Here is a 26842-nt window from a genome sequence, read left to right on the forward strand (position 1 = left end):
CATTAGAGCAGCATACAGCTCCCTAGAGTAGTGTAGTGGTGGGTGCAGTGCACTGTAGACAGGTGGACCCAGGCCCATACCTCCTCCTACCTGCTACACTTGTGGTGGAAACTATGAGCCCTCCAAAACTCAACAGAAACTTACTGTACCCATATATAGGTACCCCCTTCATCCATATGAAAGTGCGAAACCCTTAAGAGAGAAACTTCACTGGCTCCCACTCAAGGAACGTATTGAGTTCAAGATCTGCACGACCGTACACAAAATCATTCACACAGATGCCCCACTCTACATGCTAAACCTAGAGGACCTACCTCCCAGAAACGCCAAAAGATTAGCCCGCAAATTCCTCAACTTGCACTTCCCCAGCTGTAAAGGACTTAAATACAAGCAGGCATACGCCACTACCTTCTCGTACAGGAGTACACAGCTATGGAACGCACTACCCACAGCCCTGAAAACCATGAATGATCTAATTAACTTTCGCAAATCTTTGAAGACACATCTCTTCAACAAAGCCTACAAAGAGAACCCTTAACGACACAAAATCACCACACCAACCCCCCCAGATATCAAAATACACCTTTTACACTACCCTAACACCTTCTTCTCTAATTCCTCATCCAATCTCTGCTTATTACCGATGGTATCTAAGATCCTGTCATGACTATGTCATAACAACACTCTGTAAGCCACATTGAGCCTGCAAATAGGTGGGAAAATGTGGGGTACAAATGCAATAAATAATAATAATAATAATGGCTATTGTAGTGGTATACATTTGGGGGCAGTGAGTTTTGGGTGGGTTTTGGAGAGCTCAGCAGAAAAGATAAAGGAGCAATGGTGAGATGTGTACTTGAGAGCATTTATATGAAGTTCACAGCAGTGCTCCTTAGGTTGCCTCATTGCCCTCTTGGGATGTCTGGGGAACCAGTCGGCTAAAAATGCTGACCCCTCCTACATCCCAATGGCTTGAGTTTGTGTATTTTTAACTTATGCATTTTTTTTGAAAATGGCCTAAAAAAGATAAATGCAGAAAGCACAAAACCTTGTTCAAAACCGTATTTTTGAAAAAAAAAAGGTTTTCTTTTTTCGGAAATGTGTATATTTCCATTTAGCGCAAAATGTTTGAAGTCTGACGTAGACAACACTGTTGAAAATGCACCTCCACGTAACTGGGCGTAGACTGGGGGGGCATTGCCCCCCAAATGACGATGACTTAATGTTCTTGCCCGTAGCGGCGAACTGGCGAGCGGGGCGCCACTCCAGTAGTAAAAGCACCAAGCAGCCAGGCTCAACTCCGTCTTTCACTTCCTGCCCTCTCAGCGTCCCGCCCACCCAAAAGGAAATGACATCAGAGGAAAGCGGGATGCAGAGAGGGCAGGAAGCGAAGGACTGAGTCGAGCCTGGCTGCTTGGTGCTTTTACGTCCGCCTGCCCGTTCGCCGCTGCAACTTCGGGAATGGAGTGGAAGTGAGCCAGCCTGTCTAGTCCACTGTAAGGCAGAAAGCCATTTGGTAAATCTGTTTCCACTCCCCCGCGCAGCTGTCACCGTTCACTCAAAACATAGCAAGCAAACCTGTGAGCTGCTGCATCCACGTTGTCATTCTTTATTGAGAGAGAGAGAGAGGGGAGATGCTGCAGAGGGGGGGGGGGGGGGAGGGAGACGCTGGGTAGAATGGGGAAGGGGGTGGAAAGAAACAGGATGGGCAGGGGAGAGAGGAGAATTGCTGGACAACAGGGATTGAAGGAGGGGACAGGGGAGAGAGGAAATTTGCTAGAGATGGATGGAGAAGGCAGGGGAGAATGGAGAGTTGCTGGACATGGAGCGGAGGGCAGGGGAAGGAGGAAAATTGCTGGACATGAATGGATGGAGGGGAAAGGAGAGAGAGGAAATTTGCTGGATATGGATGGATGGATGGAGGAGAGGGCAGGGGGGAATGGAGAGTTGCTGGACGGATGGGTGGAGGAAAGGGAGAGAAGTCAGGGAGGAGATGCATGCACATGGATGGAGGGGAGGGAAGAGAGGAGAAATGCTGGACATGGATGGAGTGTAGGGCAGGGAAGAAAGGAGAAATGTTGGACAAGGATGGAGGGAAAGAAAGACAAAGGAAGGAGGTGCACATGGATGGAGGGGAAGGGAGAGAGGAGAAATGCTGGACATGGATGGAGGAGAGGGAAGACAGGAAGTAGATGCACCTGGATGGAGGGGAGTGAGGAGAAATGCTGGATATGGATGGAGGGGAAACTGCTGAGTTTAAGGGCTGGTTTGGAACACGTTGAGGGCAGATACTGAAAATCTAGGAAGGATAGGGACAGGTCTACAGATGGTAGACAGGACGCATAAGGATACAGGAGGATGGTGGACATGGTGAGAGAAAAAATATCAAGACACTCGGACCAAAGCGAATAGAAAAACTAAATGATCAGACAACAAAGGTAGAAAAAAGTATTTTATTCAGAATTTATTAATTGGAATATGTCAGCTTTTGGAAATGTGCATCTGTGATATTTTGCATGTAAGTTTCAATTTTTCTGTTATTGCTGCATGCTGAGTCTGACTTCTTGAGTTAACTTTTCAGTTCAGTATTTTGCCTTCATATTTTTTGATTTCTAGTTCCTTGTGTCATGCCTGTTGTCATGTGTTTTTCATGTGTGATCAAAGTGCAGTATTCTGCTAGCATGTAGTATTTGCAGCCCTTTTTGGTTTGCTTTTTTTTCACGAGGTAGTGTATTGGTGTTTTAGAGCCTGGTGTAATTACAGTTCTGCCATTTCACTCATAAGGTTGTAGCTCGTCCTGTCATTGGAATTAGTGCTGTTATGGTTTAGTAAGGATATCAATGTGTTTTTGCACAAGCTTGTGTATAGCGTTTTGCAGTGGAGAGATTGTGTGTTGGCCTTACTGAGGTGGCACCAAAACATCAGAAAGGGTGTAGAGCCTAAATCAAGACACACTACCTCTTGAAGGATCTACATATAGAGCCTATGCATTTCTAAGGTCAACACTGGCATGGTATGGGAAAGGGGGTGGGGAAATACTCCTGGAGGGGAAGAGGGAGTGCTGGGTAAGGAGGAAAGAAGGAAGGAAGGAAGAAAGAGCTGGCTTGATATCTCATACATATTCATTATGGTTATTCCCAAAAAAAGCAAGCTCTTTTTCCCTTCCTTCCTCCATATTAGCATATTCATTTGAATATATATATATATATATATATATATATATATATATATGCAAATGAAATGCTAATATGCTCTGCCCCATCCTTTGCCCCCCCCCCAAATGAAACAGTCAAACTACGCCCATGAATACACCTATAGGGGGTGCATAATAAAATTACTAGGTAGTATATTTATCTCTTCACTCAATTTACAATTAAGCTCTGTAATTTGTTGCTAGAGAATATGGTAAAGGCAGTTAGTAGCAGTGTTTTTAAAAAGTTTGGAAAGATTACTACAAGAAACGTCTCCATTATTAAGCTGGACTTGGGGAAAATCCACTGATTATGCCAGAGATAAGCAGCATGGAATCTATTTACTCTTTTGGAATCTTGTCAGATACTTATGAACTGGAATGGCCACTGTTGGAAACAGGATACTGGGTTTGATGGACCTTTGGTCTGTCCCAGTATGGCGCTACTTATCCTACATAATAATTTCCACCTCCAACGTTCTGAAACTGGCTCCCATGGCACTGAAGGGTTTGTAGGGTCCGTGCGGTTCGTGGGGTTCGTGCTGCCTGTAACCATCTGTCTCACTGTCCTGCCCTTGCGTCATAACGTTATGACGTCAAGGGCTGAACACTGAGAGGGAAGGGGACGCAGCATAGTTGCCAGGCAAAGCAACGCAACGTCAAACATGAGGGTGTCGTCATCCCTCCCTCCCTCCATTCCAGTTCCAGGCCCCCCTCCCTCCGATGTTTAAAAGTCATCTTCACTTACCAAGTCAGGGTTATGGCAGCCGCCAGCAGTGGTAAAACACGTGCAGCCTTGGCCCTTTTCTCTCTCTTAGCTCTGGTCCCGCACACACACTCTTTCAAACATACACACTCCGAGGAAAACCTTGCTAGCGCCCGTTTCATTTCTTTCAGAAACGGGCCTTTTTTACTAGTGTACTTATAATCATGTGTGTTTTATAGGCCTCTGGATTCTATGTATGGCATCGATTCAAGATGTACACCCAACTAAGGTGCCCTTTTACTAAGGTGCGGTAAAAAAATGGCCTGCAGTTGTGTGAGCGCATCTTTTGGGCATCCATTGGGCCATTTTTTTACTGCGTCTAGGAAAAAGAGCCTTTTTATAAGGGACCAGAAAATGGACATGTGCTAAAATTAACTCCAGCATGCATACATTTTTGGCCTGAGACCTTACTGCTGCCCATTCACCTAGCGGTAAGGTCTCATGCACTACCTGGGCTGTAAGCATTCAGCATGCGTCAACTGCCATTCACTGCTGGGTAGGTGCCCTGTTTTCAGCGCACGCCAAATTTGTAATTACCACTCGGCGCATGCAGTATCTGAGTGGTAATTCTGATTTGGCATTCGTTGGATGTGCATAGGCCCTTATGCATCTTTGTAAAATGGCCCCTCAATTAGTTAATGAGCCAATTCGTGTTGATAATTGGGTGCTGATTGGCACTAATTAGCGCCAATTTGGATTTGGGCATTTATCTTGCTACATGCTATTCTATAACAGTATGCACCCAAATCCCATAGTGTGCAACACAAAAGGGAGCATGTCTATGGGAGGTACATGGGCGGATCAGGGGCGTTCCGGAATGTGCGCCCAAATTGGGTGCCAGGAATTACACCTTTGAGTGCCTAATATAGAATAACATTGAGCGCTAATTTTTGACACACGGATTTTTGAGCGCCATTTACTGAATCTAGCCTTAGTATGTACATGCCTCCGCCTGTGCTTTACCCCAAAACATGTCTACACTATATCACAGTTTATCCACAATGAATATTCATGAGAGAGATTTGCATGCAGTGCAGGCAGGGCATTCAAATTTCTCTCATGAATATTCATTGTGGGTATCCTGAAAACCTGACTGGCTGAGGTACCTCCAGGACCAGGTTTGTGAACCACTGGCCTAGCGTCTTACAATAGCCCACAATAAATATGAGAAGACCAAAGACGCAAAATAGAGCTAATAACAAATATCAGACAAAAATAGATCAAATAAAGTCATATCCCGACAACTTATTACATTCCTAAAGTATGCACAACAGCCATCTATACTACTTGTCCCTCTAACTCTAGTTTAACACAAGACTCAAAACTTCTAAGCTGTTGAAGGTCATAAAAATATATCTATCACCCCCACATTTAATTAAAAAATGTAAATGAGTAATACAAGAAAAATTCAGCCCCAAGGGTAACTTAATTCTGCTGCATAGCCAAACTGGCATCTTCTGTTAGAAGTAGCCTTAGAAAGATCCAGAAAGACCCATATCTTATGGTTCACTAAAAGTTTCTCCCAGTTCTTAATCATTTTTTCTTGTGTGTTTTTGCTGCTTACTGTAAACTGCATTGAGCAGCCTTGTTTCTGGGTGTACAATGTATAAGAAAGAAAAGACATGAACTACTTTGTCCAGATCTGGTTCTGTAACCAACAAGACACACCATTTAGCATTCTTTCCTTAGGAACCTTCTGAAACCTGGGTCAAATTTAAACTGTCCAGGATGGAAGATGGTCTATCTTATTTATAGGAGGTAGCACCTCTGATGAAATCCCCAAAATATCTGGGTAGTCTCTCTTTAAGATCTCTCTGACAGAGATATTAGGATTCTTTGGAAAATTATACAATCTGAGGTTCAAGTGCTTGAAATAATTCTCTCATTTCTCCAGTGCAGCATGTATAACTGAATTATCTTTGGTCACTGTCTCTTGAAAGGTTCGCTGGCTCCAATTATCGTGAATCAGGTGATTTGAGCTTGATCAGAGCCACATGAAGAGAGAAGCTGATACAATGCAGAGCGAAGGCTCTTCTATCTCTATTTTCCATTCAAATTTATTTGCAGGATTTTTTTTTTCTCTAGGCAGCAGCTGCTAAAGGAAATGACACAATGTCCTACAGCTCCGCAGAAATGTCACCATTTACCTCCAAAAACGCCAAAGAACAAAAAAATAGAAGAACGAAAAATAAATCTTCGGAAGGGGAAGAATGTGGGCAAGACCCAAAGATTCCAAAATCTGAATCTGATGACAGTCTACGGAAGATGGTAATTTCTCGCCTTATCTCAGATGTTTCACAATTTTAATAATAGACTTTCCTTGGGACAGAGAGAGATTTACTGCAGAATGCAAGTAGTTTGTTAGTGGGTGTCATTTCTAGTCTTTTAATCCGTGAGATTACTGCTAGAGGTCGTGGCAGCCATTATATGGAGTTGGGGGCGCCACAGGCAGGAGTGAGTGGGCATAACTCCTGTCACTCTGACACCACTGGACCAGCAGGACATATCCAGGCAGGTCTATGGGAATGGAAAGGGTTTGGTGGGCCCGGTCAGCCCTTCTATCCTTTGGGTGTGGGGGGGGGGGCTTGGGAGGGGGATCAGATGAGGCGCTTCTTCTAAGGGAGTTGGGAAGGAGGGAGAGGATTGAAAGGGGGGGGGGGTGGCGTTATTCTGTGCTTCCATGAGTGGGAGGGTGTGGGAACACATTGGCCAGTACCCAGAAATTAACTGGGCATTGGCTGATATGCAGGCCGGAGCCCAGCTGGCTTTTGCTGTATAAAATGGAGGAGTGGCCTAGTGGTTAGGGTGGTGGACTTTGGTCCTGGGGAACTGAGGAACTGAGTTCAATTCCCGGCACAGCAGCTCCTTGTGACTCTGAGCAAGTCACTTAACCCTCCATTGCCTGCCGCATTGAGCCTGCCATGAGTGGGAAAGCACGGGGTACAAATGTAACAAAAAAAAAAAAAAAGTTAGGACAGTCTTTTTTTTCTGTGCTGTCTTTATGCGGTTGCTCAACTGGTTAGCAGACTGAAAATCTCTGCTATCCGGCTAGGTTTCTGTAGTGCCCTAACTGCCCTCATATTGCCTACAAGCTAGCCAGTTTCATCATGGGTGGTAAGGGGAGATATTCAGCGGCAGTGGCGTTCCTAGGGGGGCGGACACCCGGGGCGGCACCCCGCCCCCCCCCCCCCCCGGGTGCAGCACCCCCCTCCCCCGATGCAGCGTGGACCCCCCGGGTGCAGCACCCCCCCGATGCAGCGCGGAACCCCCCCCCCGGTGCACGCCGCTGGGGGGGGGGGGTGCCGCAGCGCGTGCCTGCTCAGAGTTCCCTGACTTCGCGCATTCGCTGGAGCTCCCTCTGACCCGGAACAGGAAGTAACCTGATCCAGGGCAGAGGGAGCTGCAGCGAACGTGCAAAGTCTGCGAACTCAGAGCAGGCGCGCGCCGCGGCACCCCCCAGCAGCGTGCACCCGGGGCGGACCGCCCCCACCGCCCCCCCTTGGTACGCCACTGTTCAGCAGCATTGTCCAGTTAAGTACCACTGAATTTCTCCGGACAGTCACGAATAAGTGATTTAACCAGCCAGGAGCCTTTTCTGGCCAGTTAAATGAATTTGAATATCAATCCCATAATTTTATCTGGATAATGGCTGAATTTTGTCACTCTTTGGATAATTTTTTGGCCTGCCCTCTTTCTGTCCCTTCCTTATACAGATAGACCTAGATTCTATATACGGAACCTGAAAAATCCACAGCTGTGCATATTCTCTAAGCAGCGCCTAGATTTAGGCGTGGTATATAGAATATGCTTAGTTGATATCCCAGTGCCTAGAAATATGCACATACATCTTTTACCAAGGGAAAAGTGGTGTAAATACCGGCACGTAGATTTAGGCGCAGAGGAGCATATTCTATAACAGTGCGCATACATTTTGGAATGCCTATGAAATGCCCATTTCCCCACCCTTAACCATGCCCCTTTTTGGCTCCACGCATTGGAATTTAGGTGCTCTGCGTTACAGAATACGCTTAGTGACTTATGCACATAAATTCTGCTGATTGGCTTGTTAAGCCAATTAAATTACATGCGTTGTTATAGAAAACACTTGGATTTCAGCACAGAGCGCTAGGCCCGATATATAGCATTTGTAAATTTTGAAAATATATAGGTAGCAGTTACATTCAGCAGTGACTGGTGAACAAATATCAACCTGATAATCTCTGTCCTTGGTTCAGCCTATTTTGCAAAAAAGCTGCAGTAGGCTCAGTCAATCATGACTAGAAAGAAGGGAGATGAACTGATTTACATTTTTTGATTATTTATTTTTATTTTTTAGAAAATATCTGAGCTAGGCTCATAGCCCTATATTTGCCACTATAATTAGATAGTAATACTAACAGAGCACACATGTGTGGCATTAGAGTGTAACTACAGTTGCAGCTTCATCCTTGCAACCTTTCTGGTAGATCAATGACTTTCTTGTTTCATAATCCTATGTAATATACACAAGTTATTCTAATGTTTGAGCACATTTATTTGAAATGTGATTATACTAACAGGTTTATATCACTCATATGTCACCTGATGTCTCATTAATGCTCTTCCCTACTGCCTCACATGGTTTCTAACTCTCTCGTGACATGTCCCTCCTCTCCCCCTTGTTGATTCCTTATGACTCCCCTCTCCTGGTGGCTGTCTTCCTCTTGCAACTGCAACATTCAGTATATTTTGTTAAATATCCTATAGTAACATAATACTTGTTGATAGATAAGGACCTCGCAGCCTACTAGGTCTGTTCAATTGGGATCCTACATAGTAACATAGTAGATGACGGCAGAAAAAGACATGCGCAGTCCATCCAGTCTGCCCAACAAGATAAACTCACATGTGCTACTTTTTCTGTATACCTTACCTTGATTTGTACCTGTCCTTTTCCGGGCACAGACCGTATAAGTCTGCCCAGCACTATCCCCGCCTCCAAACCACCAGTCCCGCCTCCCACCATCGGCTCTGGCACAGACCGTATAAGTCTGCCCAGCACCATCTCCGTCTCCCGCCACCGGCTTTGCCACCTAATCTGGTCTAAGCTCCTTTGGATTCATTCCTTCTGAGCAGGATTCGTTTATGTTTATCCCACGCATGTTTGAATTCCGTTACCATTTTCGTTTCCACCACCTCTTGCGGGAGGGCATTCCAAGCATCCACTACTCTCTCCGTGAAAAAATACTTCCTGACATGTTTCCTGATCATTTCCTTGCTATTACTACTTTCTTCTGTTTCTCTTCAAGGCATATTTAATTATGTCACTTGTTTTGCTTATTAGTATTTATTTATTTGTGTATTTAAAAAATGTGTGGAGGCACATTTTAGATAGAATGTCTAAATCAAAATTGAGACAGCCAGGTTGGGGTTTGTCAAGTTCTGCTTGTAGTTTAGGACAGGATCTGTTGACGTAGAGCCTGTCCAAAATTACATGCAGGAATGGACATATATGCGCCAGTCATAGGAGCCAACTTTTCAAAATTATTGAGGGTGCTAAGCCCAATGGAAATAACCCCTCCCTGGACACATACAAGGAATTTTCTCAATATTGGGGGTGCTCAAGCACCCACAGAGTCTGCTCCAGTGGCGCCAGTTACATGTGCAGAGTGCTTCCATTTTACAAGCATCAATTTTTAAAGTCAACACAGCAACATAAACATTTATGTGTTGGCACATACATGTGTATATTGGTATTTCTGAACATACACGTTAATGTCAGCTGTTTTGTTAATATACACATCTATATTTTCTAAAGCTGTCATGGGCAGAGAGGAAGAGAGGAACAAAAAAACACAGGGGGATTAAGGAGATGACCACCCCTAATCTGTCCAATGGAGCACTGCAAAAAACAAGCAGCTTTCTCTAACCTAGACATCGCAGAGAGCAGTTGTAAATCCCGTTTATGTCAGCAGCCATAAATATGGATTGCCCTTCTGAAATGCAGCATGTATATTTTTTTTGCCCTGTCCTATTCCCATTCAAAATAAGCCCTGACCATGTATTTGCATTTTGAACATGTATATTCCAGTTTTCTAAAACCTGTATTTTTACGTGTGTGCAATATACACATTTAAATGCCAGTTTCTGAACATTCAAAATGAAAAAAGAGTTTCTAAAATGACTGCCATAATCCACCAATCTAGGAGAAGATACACCTACCCTCAGCAGATTACATAGCAACGTGAAACATGATATAAAACATAAAACATATACCAAAATCAATCAGACACGGTACCTCTTCTGGCCAGCCATTCCAGACTACACTGTCGGGTTCTTTTGTTTGTAGTCAGTCATTCCATGCATTCATTATTTTTTTCAGCAAAGAAGTATTTCTTCACATTTCTCAGTGACTCTATTCTTCTAATGTGACATCACAATCACTTGTCTTTGAGCATATTTATTATTAGTAGTAGTATTATTGGCATTTGTATAGTGCTACCAGACACATGCAGCGCTGAACACCTTTCTGCTCTTGGTGGTCTGGGCAACAGGCAATGCAGATGGAGCTAACACATCTTTTAAGTTCCTTTGTCTCTTGTAAGCCTACTTTTCTTTATAGAATAGGTTCAATATAGGCACCATAACCAGTGCCTGTAGTAGGCATCCTGTTAGTTACCCTCATAGAACTAAATTCTATAAATGGCACTGAAAAATGGGTGCGGAAAAAAATTCATTTAGCACTATTCTATAACCCACACCTAACATTAGATATAGTTTATAGAATATGCGGAGCACCCAGACCTGCAACTAAATTTAGGTGCAACCACTTATGCCAAGTAAAACCTGGTGTAAATGCCCACACCCAACTTTGGGCCCCTTTTACCGCAGCTAGTAAAAGGGAAGTCTCGTCTTCCTACAGGAAATGGTCAGGCGGCAAGTAAAGCACTTGCCGTACGGCCATTTCGTGGGGGAGCCCTTACCGCCACCCATTGAGGTGACGGTAAGGGATTCCACGTTAACCAGACAGTAACCGGGCAGCGGTACTTCTTGTACCACTGCTTAGTAAAAGGAGCCCTTAGGCACTTGTCAGGCGTATTTCTATAACAGTCTGCACAATTTCTAGAAATGCCCATGACTCGCTCATGCCCCTCCCATTGCCATGCCACTTTTGAGATCCATGCATATGCCTAGAAAGTTGTGCGCATAAATTCTAATTAGTGCCAATTATTGCTTATAATTGCTTGTTATTGGCCAATTATTGGCACTGATTGGCTTCTTAAACAATTAAGTTGTGTGCGCAATTTGGCTGCACTACCAAATTTGTGCACACAACTTTAGTCGCCATATATAGAATCCGAGGACTACTGTATGAGTGCACTCACATACAGAATATACTCAGATTTGCACCTCCATCCCTGATCTTCCCAAACTGCACCCCTGGGAGTGTCTGCAAGTGGTGCAAGAATAATTATGCACCATCCTGTTGATGTGCATAAAACATGTTGCACATGTGGAAAATGCTTTATGAAATCGTCCCAAAATGCATAGAGATCCTTTGTGGGCAAGTATATTGTATATAAATCCAATAAGTTAATATTATTTGGTATAGTAATACATAGAACATTACTTTAGCTTTTTCTTTTGGATTTCCAGTCACTTCTTGGTGTCAACTATGGTCCCAATTCCAGTTTTCCTAAGCGAAGGATCAGCCATGGAAGCATATTCAGTTTTAGAATTCGTGGAAGAGACATTGGCTCTGAGACTGATTTTGCAGATGATGAGATCAGCAATGCAGGGGAAAGTGAAAGCCATCGAGGGTCCCTGCTTTTTCCTCGGATGGGAAGACGTCACAGCATACAAAGTCAAACAAGTCACTTCTCTCAGCCAGCTACTCCAAACTTAACTCAGAATGGCAAGAGGAATAGCTCAGTGGACTGCAATGGAGTTGTTTCCCTGGTTGGTGGGCTCGGGATACACTCAAACCCAGCTTCTCCTCCAGGGTTAATGCTGCCATCAGTTATGGAAAAATCCATTAAAGATCATGTAAGTATATATTTATATCAAATCCATATGTAATTGTTTTCAAAAAAAGAACTGTGTCTGTCTTAAGAATCAAATAATTTTTCAATGCATAATGATCACTCAGCGCTCAGTCTGACCATTAGACAAAGATACTCAATGCAGCAGATACATGATACCACCTTTGTTTTCAGTTGGATGTTTTGTGCTATTTGATTCAGAGAAAGAAGTGTGTCACTATGGACAGGGTCAGAGAGGTGTTTGGTGAGTTATCAACTAATGATTTTATTGAATAATGGAACATCTCAAGGTCACAGGACAGCATTGAATATGAGTCATAAGAATTGCTTGCAAGCTAATTGGTTTGTTGTATCTTTGTCTAACTCGGCTTCGTCACTGAAAAGAGCTGTTTCAAGAAAAGCACTCCCTTGAGGTGTGTAATCAAAATCCCTGCTATCAAAGTTTCAAGGACAGCTAAGCACATTGCCGTTGCTCTATAAGGTTCTTGTGCTTTGATCGTTTTTGCTTTCACAGTAGGCAACATGTGATGATTAGTTTTCCCAGGAAGGGCTTTAAGATGTGAAAAGCAGGGATCAAAAATGACATTTTGTCATGAGTCTGGTCTTATTCCTGATGCAGTCTCAACTACGATAAAACCCTGCTGCCTTTCTGATTTGCAGCACCTTCTCCACCAGTTTGGATTTATGTTCTGTATTTCCATCTTAGTCTCCAGGTAGATTCTGAATCAAAGGGCCTGATATTCAAAAGGATTTAACCAGGCAGGAGAGGCTCAGGCCTGGTTAAACTGTGATGAGTGGGCCAACTGCCGATATTCAGGTGCACCTAACTGAGCAGTACCACTGAATATTGACTCTAAGGGGGTAGATGCATCAACAAAATGTAGAAGAACCGAAAACGTAAAAGTCACGTAGTAAACTTACCGATTTATAAAAAATGATGGATGCTCTAAATGATAGTGTATCGCAACGCGTCCACATTATTATAGTAGATAGCTCATATGCATTCCGTTTTCGTTAGTTGCTACCGTGATAGGAAAATGGCTCAGAGAACCCTTTTGTGCATGTCACGGTTTACTACTTGCTCGTTGAACTGACTAGAACCAGTTTGAAAACCATGTTGTTGGCTCGTTAAGTTTAGTGCATCTACCCCTAAATGGGCAGTGGAGGGGCAGTCCAGGGTGGAGTTGGGGAACAGCTGGAACTGTTGCAGGCACTGGCCATATTTGTGCCAGTGCCCGCATACCTACATGGATAAAAAGGGCTGCACAAAAGGCTGTCCTATCTTCAGCCATCTATCCGTGTGGGTGCCGGCACTGAACATTGGCTGGCACCCTGACAACATTTGGGTTACAGATGCTGGGTTGCCAAGCCGAATCCGTCTACCCACCCCAATGGCCCCAATGCTCCCATTCTGATCCCCTCCATCCAACTGCCAAATCCCCCGTGGTCCAATGGAAGGCTGACCCCTAACGATAATATCACAAGACTACAGCCAGATGTCGGCGTGTGCCATTTTGCACATGAAGCCAGACAAAGCAGGAGCAGATGGGGAACATCATGGAGGGCTCTGGGACAAATCTGGGGGACATTGGGGAGGGGTTAGGTGGGTGAGAGGAATATTGGGGGGAGGGGTTGGCAGTTGGGTAGCTGGAGCAGATAGGGAAATACTCAGGTTAAAGGGTATCAAAATGGGGGGGGGGGGGGGTGAGGTTGGAGGCAATTGCAGCTAAGGGAAGAGATCAGAAATAGGAGTGGGGATTAGAGAACCTCACCAATCTTTAGCCAGGGCCCACATAAGTGCTGGCAGCTAGCATATGCCCAGTCATACGTGATATTCAATGCCAGTGCCCAGACATGCCCAGCATTGAATATCTGTGTCTAATTTAGCTGGTGGCAGTCAGCAATTAAAAATATATTGACTGCCACCAGCTGAGTAATGACTGGAAAATTCCTAAATAGGCTGAAAGAAGTCTGGTCACCAAATACTGGCAACAGAGTATTACAGAGTATGGCGGGGAGTGAATAGTGACCAACCTGAAATTGTGGCAAGGAGCAAATGCCTCCGTTTTTTTCTTTCATCACAATTTATGAATGAAAATCAGATAAACATTCATTAATATGCTTTGTTGGATTTTTTTTTTGTCTTACACATTTCTTGTTGCTTTATGATCTATAGCAGTGGTCTTTACTAATTTATAAGTCAGGGTTGCTTTGGGTTCGAAGAGCTGAAGGAGAGTGGACAAATATTTTCCCATGCAGGTCATGACACAAACTTTCCCCACTCCTCTACCCTGTATCTCAAACATAATCTCTCTATTTTTTCCTCCTCCTCCCAGCACATTTTCCCTTACCTGGCACACTCTGCCCCTCTAACCAAGTTCTAACATTTTCCCCCTTCCCCTCCCACAAGGTTCATCATCTGTCATTACCCTCCCCTCCACCAGATCCAGCTCTCTCCTTGTCTCTCCCCTTCCTGTTCGCCACCAGGTCTAGCATTTCTCTTCTCCATCCCCCATATTCAGCAATTTTACTTCTTCCTCCCTTCCCCCTCCCCCACAACCAATCCATCATTTCTGTCTCCCTTCCAGGCCCCCCCCACTGGACACTCACCTAACCTCAACTTCCTAACTCTCACCCACCTCTAAAGGCAACAATTCCTAATTGCTCCCGCTTTCATCACCAGCATCTTTCAGAATGGTGGTGCCTGACCTCCCCCCCCCCCCCCCTCAATTGGTGCATTCAGATTCACTGCTAGGGGTCAGGTGCCATTGTTCTGAAAGATGGCAGTGTTAGAGGTAGAATGATTGGGCATCTTTCCTGCCTTCAGAGGGGTTTGGGGACATGAAGTCCAGGGAACCCCAGGGAGTTGAAGAAGTATCTGGGATGGAATAAGGAGCTAGGGAAATGTCCATAGTGGGGAGGGGGTTTTGAGCAAATTATCCAGGATTACACATTTATGAGTGCCTGCTTGAATTATGTTTGTTTGTTTATTCATTCTTCAGGTACTGCCTTTGCACACTAGAAGGTGCAGAAAATTATGCGTGTCCATAATAATGTAATTCCTCAGGGGGTAACTGACCTCTAGCCCTCGTTTGCCCTCTCGTGTTCCTTCCTTCCTTCTCACCCAGTACTTCCCTCATCCTTAACTGTCTTGTCTGTCTGTGTTATTTTGAGCAGGGACTGTCTCTTTGTGTCAGGTGTTCAGCGCTGCGTGTGTCTGGTAGTGCTATACAAATGCTAATAATAATAATAGCCCCACCAAGCCCTGGAAGTACTTCCATGAGGACAGTGGCTCTGAAAAGGAGAGGGAGGAGGGATTTGAAGCTCTTTGTCCTGGCACTAAATAATCTGCTGACCAAAAACCCTTAGTATGATAGGGGCTGGGGACCACCAATGGCATGTGTCATACTGCTGCCTCCTCTTTGGTTCACTAATGACTCACCAAGGAGCACGCAGCAGAAAGGTCCTTTTCCCCCTGAGGCATCAGTATGATACTACAAATGCTGGCCAACACTGGGGACATCCGATCTGCTCATAAACTAAGTGCCTTAAGTTATTTTAATATAAAGTAAAAATATATATATTTGAAACATGTTGCTATAAAATTGAGAGGTAGAAGGTTTATCAGCCAGTGATGGAAGTTTACACAGGTGGAATATATGATCTTCCTTTGATAGAACTGAGGCTTTTCCTTCCTGTCAGAATAGAGGTTTTGAGAACTATTGAAATATTGATATTGATACACTTCACTCCTTCTACATAGAGCATGTGCAGTACAGTTTCTATTGCATCACTTCCTTGTTGCCAGTATTGTAATTAGAATTTCTTTACAAGGCTTCCAAAAACAGAGATTATAAAGATGATGATTTGGAAGAAGAGGGTATTTGGGGGGGGGGGGGGGGGGGGGAGATGAGGAGGAGGAGCAGGGAGGTTAGAAAGTTACACTGGTCTTTTCAGTTTATACTTCTTCTTTAGGCATGCCACTGTAGCAACCTGAGGGTAAATTTTGTGCAAGTATCATACAAATCTGTGGTCAAAAATGTGAAATTCTATGGCAGATCTGCAGCAAAGCTGTAATGCAAAGCTTTGCCTTTAAAAAGTAAAACATAATTACTCATGGAAACAAACTGCATGTCTTTTATTCCTAGGGGGAAATAATGTTATTATAGCTACATGACTATTTATAGGTAATGCAATCACTGAAGCTCATTGAGTTTTCTTAAAAACTCTCTCTGTTAAGATACATAGTTTTTCCCTCAACAAAACATTAAATTGCAATTCCTTTTGAAAAACATTTTATTTATAACTTTTCAGGAAAACAGTTCTAGAAACAATACCTCGTAAAGAAAACATTAACAATGGCTATGACTCAAAAGTACGCTGAAAGAAAAAATAATTACCAAAGAAGTATTAAATCAAAATCAAATGTCAACTCAAGCCCTCAAATACGGAAAAGAAGAGATCCCACACAAATATTCTTAATACAAGAAATAAAACCGATGACCTTTGCATACTGTCTTCCAGCATTTTAAACATTTTCAGTTGGATCTAGACCATGAGTTATCATAAATACCCAAAACTTTCCCAGTGACTCAGAACTCGGGGACTGTTAAAAAGGAATGGTCTGGTCAGAACAAAACATTCAGATGCCTTTTTATTAAAGTGCATAAACCTTTTGAATTTACTGTATAGTACCAGGAAAAGTTAATATGTGGTAAGCACAAAGCCTGCATAGTAACTTTTGGTAATATGGCCATCATCTGACCTAAACGTTTCTGTGCAAGACAGAACCTAGATTAGAGAATTGCCTTTTTAATATGTGTTTAGGGCAGGATTCAGTAAATGGCGCTCAAAATTCAGCACTGGAAAAAGAAATTGACACTAAATGTGATTCTGTAAAGGGTGCATTCCCGTTATAGAATCTCACCTAGCACCGATTCCTATATCTAACTTTAGGTACCAAATTTATACCTACTGAAACCAAGCGTAAACGATGGCACCCAAGTTAGGCATGTAGAAGCTGTATTCTATAAATACATGTGCAATGTGCAGAATACCCCTGACATGCCCATGGCCACACCCCCCTTTTGAGTTACATACTATTAGAGTAGGCACCATGCCTTGTACAATAGTTTGTGACCAGATGTGCTTGCAAATTTTAATGAGTGCCAATTAACATCAGTAATTGCTTGTTAGCACCCAGTTATTTATTTATTTAGATTTTGCTCACACCTTTTTCAGTAGTAGCTCAAGGTGAGTTATATTCAGGTACTCTGGATATTTCTCTGTCCCAGGAGGGCTCACAATCTAAGTTTGTACCTGAGGCAATGGAGGGTTAAGTGACTTGCCCAAGATCACAAGGAGCAGCAGTGGGATTTGAACCGGCCACCTCTAGATTGCAAGACCAGTGCTCTAACCACTAGTCCACTCCTGGGGGCTACTTCTGAGAAGGCTTACGGGCAGGTGTCACATTGCATGATGTTCTTGGGAGGAGGTGTGGTTACGGATACTCCTTGGGAGGATCTTAGAGACCTGGAAGATGCATGGGGGGACAGGCTTGTTACTCAATTTGTATGCACTTCTTGAACAGGCCCAAATTTGGGCGAGCAAATCTGGGCAATATGTATAGAGTCCAGGGGTTAATGTCTAACATTTACACATCCGTTGCACATGTAAATGTTTAGAATATGAGCTTTTATGCGCATATCTGCACACACAAATAGATATTTGCAGAATTGCACTTAATTGCAATACTGGCATATACATGCATAACTTACATAGTGGGTCTTTGCAAGGGGGCATAGATAAAGGCAGAGCATTTGTGGGATATAGGCAGATCTCCTACTTATGTTCATAACTTATAGAATACTGTAAGTTGTAGTGCATCTCTGCCACAATTAGGTGCCCACACTTATACCAGCTCTATGGTTGATGTAAGTGCAGCCATCTAAATGATAGGTATGCTGATACTGGGTTAAGTTAGTATTCTATAATGGATTCTAAACCCCCCCCCCCCCCCCCCCCCCCCCCGATACTCAAAAATATTTAACTGGCCATGAATGGCTCCTGGCTGGTTAAATAGGGTTTAAGTGCCTAACCGAGGATATTCAGCGGGAGATAACCGTTTATCTCCTGCTGAATATCTCAATTAGCGTCTAGCAAGTAACCGACAATTTTGAGCCGTTAAACAGTTAGCGCTGAATATCAGCATAGCCGGTGAATTTTTTAGTGACCAAAATAAACATAGATATTCAATGATGGTCACTGGTATGGCCCTGTATTGCATATCCTGGTTTAATGCTAGCAGCGGACAGCAAATGCGCTGCCTGGTGCTAGCTGAATATCAAGCCCTATGTGTCTAGGTTCTAGATGATAAGGGCAATTAACTTGAGGAAAATATTCATGTCTAGTTAGGAAAGGTGCATATAACTGATCTCAGCTTGAGTACGTACGGTGAACAAGTCCTGCCACAGTTATGTGCAACCAATGTTAGTCCTTGTGTGTACAGCTAGCTAGTTAGTTTCCTTTTCTATTAAAGGTTTGAGACAACAGCCAGGCTTTCATCTACTTCCTGAAGCAGGGGCGTAGCCAGACACCCAATTTTGGGTGGGCCTGAGCCCAAGATGGGTGGGCAGAAGAACCATGCCCCATCCCACAGGTGATTTGGTCTCTCCTTCTCTCACCTGCATGCAATATGGTCTCTCAAACACCCCCCCTCACCTTTTAAATAGCAGATGTTCACCGGCAGCGGGCAGCAACTAAAACACACTGCTCATATTGGCCCCACAGCCTTCCCCCTGTTGCAACTTCCTGTTTCCGCATAGGCGGAAATACATCAGAGAAAAGGCTATGGAGCCGGTGCGAGTAGGGTTACCATATTTTGGCCCCCCAAAAGGAGGACACATGCCCCACCCCTTTTCACACCCCATCCCACCCCCTTTCTCGCCCACACCCCGCCCACTGTCACATTTCCCCTCCCCCCGTCACACACCCCGTCACTCCCCCTCCCTGTCACCCCCCCTCCCTTACCTTACTACTGCCCTGGTGGTCTAGTGACCTCTTCGGGGCAGGAAAGAGGCCCCTCTTTCCTGCCCAGAGCACTGCCCTGCATGCATCCTTCCTGTTCGTGATCTCGGCGCCGATTCAGAATGGCCGCCGAGAGTTGAATCAGAGTTGAATCAGAGCCGAGATCACAAACAAGAAGGATGCATGCAGGGCAGCGCTCCGGGCAGGAAAGAGGGGGCTCTTTCCTGCCCCAAAGGCGGAAGAGGTCACTAGACCACCAGGGCAGTAGTAAGTAAGGGGAGGGGAGGCTAGCAATCTGCCCATTTGTCTGGATTTCTGGACATACGGGCAGGCCCGCCCACCAGCCTGCCCATTTGTCCAGAAATCCGGACAAACAGGCAGATTGGCAAAACCCACCCGGTTGCCCAGACATGTTCTCAAAAAGAGGACATGTCCGGGTAAATCTAGACATATGGTAACCCTAGGTGTGAGCAGTATGTATCAGTCGCTGCTCACTGCAGGTGAAGATCTGCTATTTACAAGGTATACAGGAGGGACAGTTGTTGGGAGTTTTCGGATGTTGGGACTTTGGTATCCCTGCCAGCCACATCATTGATGTGCTGCTACTGGGTGGGCCTGAGCCTAAAGTGGGTGGGCCTGGGCCCACCTTTGGCTAAGCCACTGTCCTGAAGTAGAGATAGTTGTGTTTTAGACTAAGCCTGGGCTGCTTTGAAGAAGGCTTGCTGGCAAGTGTTACATCAAATGAATTCCTTTGGAGAGTACTGTGGCCTGTTTCCTTTTAGGAACTTGACAATCAGGGATAGAGTTTTAAATTTAGCCCTGTCTTGTACTGGTGACTAGAGAAGATTTTGCAGAAATGCTGTAATGTGATCATGTCACATACAACCTTCTATTAGTCATGCTGCAACATTCTGAATCAGTTGGATCTTGTATAAATCCTTTACAATCAGACTAGTACAAATTACATTACAGTAATCCAGCCTTGATTGAGAACTATGAGATATAAATTTCAGTTTGGATTTTGGCCGTATCTTAACGTTTGTTTATTAGATTCTTGACATGCTGCATTTCTCTGGTACAACCAAACTGGTTTACGTATTCCATACAGGTATTTTATCTGAGATGAGATACTTTGTGATTTTGAATATGATCCTATGCTTGATATTTCAGAAGCATTTGATACTATCAATCATAATATTTTGATTCAAAGATTCAGTTTTAGGGATAGGAGGTACAGTATTGTCACATCTGTGGCCGTGACAACCCTCAGCCTTACCTTCTTTCTGGGGGTCAGCAGTTCTGCTGGCTTCTGTCTGTCTTTGTGTTAGTCTTGTCTCTGGCTCTGTGTGCTGATTACTTCACTAAACCTCACCTGTGTGTGCTATGCCTCTCTGGGGAGCCAGCATCTAAGATGGGTGCCACCGGCTCTGTGCCAGCTTCCAAGATGGCTCCTGCTTGTCTTTCCTGTGGGCTCACTTCCTATGTGTGTCAAGCGTCTCTTTGGGGTCAGTGTACTTCCTGCTTCTGTCCTACTGCTGGGGACTCATCAGTGAGAGCCTTCATAAGGAAGTGCTGTGCTTGCAGTCAGGGCCTTTGCATAAAGTGTTATGCTCTTAGGCCAGGTCAGGTTAGTAAGTGTCTGCTGCACTACTGCTTAGCCTCTCTCTGGGTTCCAGCCCAGCTTCTTTCTGTGTCTGTGTCTCTGTTGTCCTTCCGTGGGGGGTCTTCCCTGCCACTGTCTGTCTGTGGACTGCGGGTCCTTCCTGGCTTACCCTGTGTTTGGGGTGAAGCCTCTGTTCCTGGCTTACCCTGTGTTTGGGGTGAAGCCTCTGTTCCTGGCTTACCCTGTGTTTGGGGTGAAGCCTCTGCTCCAGGCTTACCCTGTGTTGGGGTGAAGCCTCTGCTCCTGGCTTACTTTGGGTTGGGGTGAAGTCTTTGTCCGGGTTTGTTCTCTGTCTGTATGCGAAGCCTCAGCCTTTGTGGGTTCCCCCAGTCAGTGTGTGGAACGGCTGTGGCTTCAGACCCTTGGTCTGTTCTTCCTGGTAGTTACTCTGTTTGCTGTGCTGCCTGCCCAAGACCCTTGGCCTGTTATTCCTGGTTTGCTCTCTTTACCCTGAGTCCTGCCTTGCCTAGCCTGTGTGCCTACCCTGCTTGTATATCCTGAATAATGTATCTGTCTAGCTAGTGTGTATTTCCTGGGTGATTATTCCTGTATCCTGTCTCCTCCTAGCTAGAGGGTTTTCCCTGTGGGTATTCCTGGATTCCTGTTCTGCCTAGTGTGTATGCTGCCCTAGTCCTTGCTCCTGCTAAGCTTCTGTACGCCTTGTGTTCCTTGGTCTGTCTTCTGGGTCTTGCTAGTGGCTGTGCAGCAGCACACTGTCTGTGTTTAGTTCCTAGTCTAGTCTCCCTCGTGTTTCCTAGACCCAGGGTGGTCTTCCGTTCCTGCCTTATCCTGCAAGTCCTGCCGGCCACCTGCACTTCGGAGCTCAACTCCGGAGGAACGGTGGCTAAGTGCAGGTGAAGCTGTTCCTGTTTCGTCTGTTCTAGTTGCCTGCCTTGTACTACTCTAGTCCAGAGTTCCACTACTGCTCTTCTGTGTTTCCAGTCCCGAGGTGGTCTTGCCTGCCGCTGCCGCTCCGCGGCAGTGGCCCAAGGGCTCACGAACTCCAGTCCTGCCTCGAGGACCTGACAGAATGCCAAGGCCCTCGAGAATGCAACAAGTATTGAATTGGTTAACATAATTTTTGATGGATGTTATCAACAGGATTTTGTAGACAGTAATATATCTTCTTATATACTGCTATTTACAGGAATTCCTCAGAGGGTCTTCTCCATAGGCGTTATTTAATATATATCTTCAGCCTATATGCTGGTTATTAGCAGGTCTAGGAACAGCTTACAAAATGTGGACAAATGCAAAGTGATGCACATTTGAAAGACTAATATGAATCATAATTGCCTGATACTAGGACCCACCATGGGGGTCAGCACCCAAGAAAGAGATCTAGATGTTGTATATAATACGTTGAAATCAATATTTTACTCATTCCAAAAGCACAAAGACTAGGGAGCACTCAAGGAAGGTACATGGAAATACTTTTAAACAAATAGGAGAAAATATTTTTTTCACTCAGTGAATAGTTAAACTCTGGAACTCTTTGTCGGATGATATGATAACAGCAGTGGGCGTATCTAGGTTTAAAAAAGGTTCCTGGAGGAAAAGTCCATAGTCTGCTATTGAGACAGACATGGGGAAGCCACTGCTTGCCCTGCGATTGGCAGTGTGGAATGTTGCTACTATTTGGGTTTTTGCCAAAAAAACAAACAGGGTGCTAGGAATTATTAGGAAAGGGATGGTGAATAAGACCAAAAGTACTATAATGCACTTTGAGTATTGCGTTCAGTTCTGGTCGCCATATCTCAAAAAATATATAGTGGGATTAGAAAATGTTCAAAGAAGAGCAACCAAAATGATAAAGGGGATGGAACTCCTCTCATTTGAGGAAAGGCTAAGAGGTTAGGACTCTTTAGCTTGGAAAAGAGACGGATGAGGGGAGATATGATTGAGATCTACAAAATCCTGAGTGGTGTAGAAGTAAACAAATTTTTTTACTTGTTCGAAAAGTACAAAGACTAGGGGACACTCAAGGTTTGGACAAATACCTGTAGGAAAAGTCCATAGTCTGCTATTAAGACAGACAGGGGGAAGCAACTGCTTACCCTGGGTTTTGTAGTATAGAATGTTGCCACAATTTGGGTTTCTGCCAGGTAGTTGTGACCTGGCTTGGCCACTGTTGGAAACAGGATACTGGGCTAGATGGACCATTGGTCTGACCCAGTATGGTTATTCTTATGCTCTTATCTATGCTGACAACGTTCAATTTGTAGGATTGTATCTTCATAATTATGGTGTTGATATTCCAAAGAGTTTAACCTGCTGGGTAAACCCCACTAATCTAGCCGTCTACCGATATTCTGTGGTACATAATTTGGTAGTACTGCTAAATATCTTTGATAACTTGCCAACACCAAATCGGCTAGGTTAGGGGCAGGCCAGGGCAAAGTTAGGGTACAGCACCAACCAGTTAGCAGCAATATTCAATCAGCTAACTGGCTATGTAAGTGCATAAAGTTAGGACAGCATAGCATCTGTTCTAACTTTATGGCCAAATTAACCAAGTACAGGTCAGGAGCAGCCCTGGATTCTGGGTCTGACCTGGCAAGAGTCCCCTGGCCCAGCTGTGTCAGTCCCTTACCTGATGCCTCCACCTGAGGTAAGGTTTTTAGCGGGTAAGATTTCCTTCCCTTTTTCCCAGGAAAACTCCCACAAACACGACTGAGAGTTTAACTGTCTTAGGATTTGTCACTCCTTTATTATCTGTGACCTGCACTCCTGACAAGTTTTAAAGAACTCACCTTGAGCAGAGAAGTCCCTCTCCTCATGAAAGCTTCTCCCCCGCATCCCAAGCATAGGTTGCTACTGAGAAGAAAAAAAGACGTATTTCACTAACAGCCTGTCTTTAGCACATAGACCAAAATGCCAGTCTGTATAACACACAAGCCATGTTCTATTGAAAACTTCTTTATAGAGGGGTTTCATGTGCACGTCCCAGCATTGAATATTTGGGGTTAGGTCTAGGTCAGCCTGTGGCTGAAGCTGTTTGCAAGCCACTTACTGCCGCAGGCTGAATATTACTCCCTGGTGTTCTTTTGGAGTTTACTGATTTTTCACCTCCAGAAACACATTAATAATCTTTGTATAAATTTTGCAGTTATAAAATTTAGGAGTTATGATAGATTCATTGTTATCTTTGAAGGACCAAATTGCTATATGACAGAAGAAAAATGGCTAAAGATGTAAAGAGAGGCGACAAGACCTTTTTCAGATATATTGGAGAAAGGAGAACAGATAGGAATGGAATTGTGAGACTGAAAGATGAAGAGAATGGCTATGTGGAGAGTGATGAAGAGAAAGCGAAAGTGCTAAACAATTACTTCTCTTCGGTGTTCACGGAGGAAAATCCTGGTGAAGGACCGCGGTCGGCTGCTGAGGGAACATTTGGGAATGGAGTGAATACTGCGCTATTTACGGAAGACAGAGTTTATAAACAGCTGGAGAATCTGAAGGTGAACAAAGCTATGGGGCCAGATGGGATACATCCCAGGATACTGAAGGAGCTCAGAGAGGTACTGGCAGGACTTCTTAAAGATCTATTTAATAGATCTTTAGAGACGGGAGGGGTTCCGCGGGATTGGAGACAAGCGGATGTGGTCTCTCTTAGCAAAAGTGGGGATGGAAGAAGTGAGAAATTACAGACCGGTAAGTCTTACGTCGGTGGTAGGAAAAATAATGGTGTCACTGCTGAAAGAAAGGATAGTTAACTTTCTAGAAACCAAGGACCTGAGGCAACATGGCTTTACCAAAGGAAAATCCTGCCAAACGAATCTTACTGAGTTCTTTGACTGGGTGACCAAAGAACTGGATGAAGGACGTGCGCTAGATGTAATGTAGTTGGATTTCAGAAAAGCCTTTGATATGGTCCCCCACAGAAGACTCGTGAATAAGCTGAAAGGGCCGAACTTAGGACTGAAAGTGATGAACTGGATAGAAAACTGGTTGACCGACAGGTGGCAGAGGGTGGCGGTAAATGTAATTCGCTTGGAGGAAAGGAAGGTGAGCAGTGGAGTTCCTCAGGGGTCGGTTCTGGGGCCTATTCTGTTTAATATATTTGTGGGCTAGATTGCTGAAGGGTTGGAAGGAAAGGTTTGCTTTTTTGCAGATGACATGAAAATAGCCAATAGAGTGGATACCCTGGAGGGAGTAGAAACGATGAGAAGGGATCTCCGAACGTTAGAAGAATGGTCGAGGGTCTGGCAGTTAAAATGTAATAATAACAAACAGTACTCCTGTTCTATATAAATTACAAAATCTTTATTAGTGAAAACAAATCAGTGCATTAAAAAATTACAAAATAATATGCCTGCAACTCACTCGCACTGCCATCCACACCACACTTATACCCTGATCACATATGCAAGTCCCACAGAGAGCATTAAACATAAACCCTGAATTGGTTTCTTCAGTCTCTGTATATCATCAGAGCACAGGCTCAATAAAGATCAGTCAATAAGCCATAGATGACAATGGCATACCAGACCCAGTTCTTAGTAGTAGTAGTGGATATCGCTATCCTTGTATCCAACAAATTCTCAGGTGAAGAGAGGAAAAAACCTCACTGCAATATAAAGCCACTGTTCTTATTCCTGTGATAAAAAAGCACCCAGAGAAACACTGGGGATTGCAAAGTCACACAAATCTTCTGTGATCCTACACACAGTCAAACCAACGGTGTGGGTTTAATTAATTTATCCCTGAAAGCCTCCCACTTGCCTGAAGCACTTCATGGCTGCCTTTAAATTAAAGGTTTGACTGTGTGTAGGATCACAGAAGATTTGTGTGACTTTGCAATCCCCAGTGTTTCTCTGGGTGCTTTTTTATCACAGGGATAAGAACAGTGGCTTTATATTGCAGTGAGTTTTTTTCCTACTACTAAGAACTGGGTCCGGTATGCCATTGTCATCTATGTCTTATTGGCTGATCTTTATTGAGCCTGTGCATATGTGATCAGGGTATAAGTGTGGTGTGGATGGCAGTGCGAGTGAGTTGCAGGGATATTATTTTGTAATTTTTTAATGCACTAATAAAGTTTTTGTAATTTATATAGAAGAGGAGTACTGTTTGTTATTAATGTTTTAGGTACTTCCTATTATATGTATATCCCCTATTAGGACTAAGAGTTAAAATTTAATGCCAAGAAGTGTAGAGTGATGCACTTGGGGTGCGGAAACCCAAAAGAGAGATACCGGATAGGAAAGGAGAGATTAGTAAACTCAACTCAGGAGAGAGACCTTGGGGTGTTGGTGACGGTATCCAAGGATCTGAAGGTGAAGAAACAATGTGACAAGGCGATGGCCGTGGTCATAAGGATTCTAGGCTGCATAGAAAGGGGTATAACTAGCAGAAAAAAGGAGGTGTTGATGCCCATCTACAAGTCATTGGTGAGTCCCCACTTGGAGTATTGTGTTCAGTTTTGGAGGCCATATCTAGCTAAGGATGAAAAAGATTGGAAGCAGTGCAAAGAAAAGCTACGGAAATGGTTTCTGATTTACGTTGCAAACCGTACAAGGAGAGACTTGCTGATCTGAACATGTATACTTTGGAGGAAAGGAGAAACAGGGGTGACGTTATACAGACATTCAAATATTTGAAAGGTATTAATCTGCAAACAAACCTTTTCTGGAGACGGGAAGGTGGTAGGAATAGAGGACATGAATTGAGGTTGAAGGGGGGCAGACTCAGGACTATTGTCAGGAAGTATTTTTTTTCACGGAGAGGGTGGTGGATATGTGGAATGCCCTCCTGCGGGGGGTGGTGGAGATGAAAATGGTAATGGAATTCAAACATGCGTGGGATAAACACAAAGGAATCCTGTTTAGAATGAATGGATCCATGGAATTTTAGCGGAGATTGGGTTGCGATGCTGGTAATTGGGAAGCAAAACCGGTGCTGGGAAGACTTCTACGATCTACACCCTGATTGTAACTGAATAGATAGGGATGGGCTTGAGTGTAAATTTTAAGGGGCTTCGACGTTAGCTTCAGAACTTTTAGTACAAGAAGAGTGCTGGGCAGACTTATACGGTCTGTGCCCTGAGAATGGCAAGGACAAATCAAACTCTGGTATATATATAAAGTATCTCATATCAAGTAAAATGAGTTTATCTAGTTAAGCAGACTGGATGGACCGTACAAGTCTTTATCTGCCGTCACTTACTATGT

General features: G+C 44.1%; 1 protein-coding gene across 3 annotated transcripts in view; it reads left to right on the forward strand.

Annotated features, from left to right (window-relative positions):
- Positions 1–26842, forward strand: part of LOC115466700 (sodium channel protein type 5 subunit alpha-like) — an 858490-nt gene that overhangs the window by 326050 nt on the left and 505598 nt on the right. For all 3 annotated transcript variants that reach the window (XM_030198143.1, XM_030198128.1, XM_030198135.1), the window contains 2 exons: positions 6042–6224; positions 11592–11981. In XM_030198143.1, coding sequence (XP_030054003.1) covers positions 6042–6224; positions 11592–11981 — 573 coding nt within the window. The remainder of the gene's footprint in view (positions 1–6041; positions 6225–11591; positions 11982–26842) is intronic.

The sequence above is a fragment of the Microcaecilia unicolor genome, chromosome 1, assembly GCF_901765095.1.
Source record: "Microcaecilia unicolor chromosome 1, aMicUni1.1, whole genome shotgun sequence".
In the NCBI taxonomy this organism is placed as follows: Eukaryota; Metazoa; Chordata; class Amphibia; order Gymnophiona; family Siphonopidae; genus Microcaecilia; species Microcaecilia unicolor.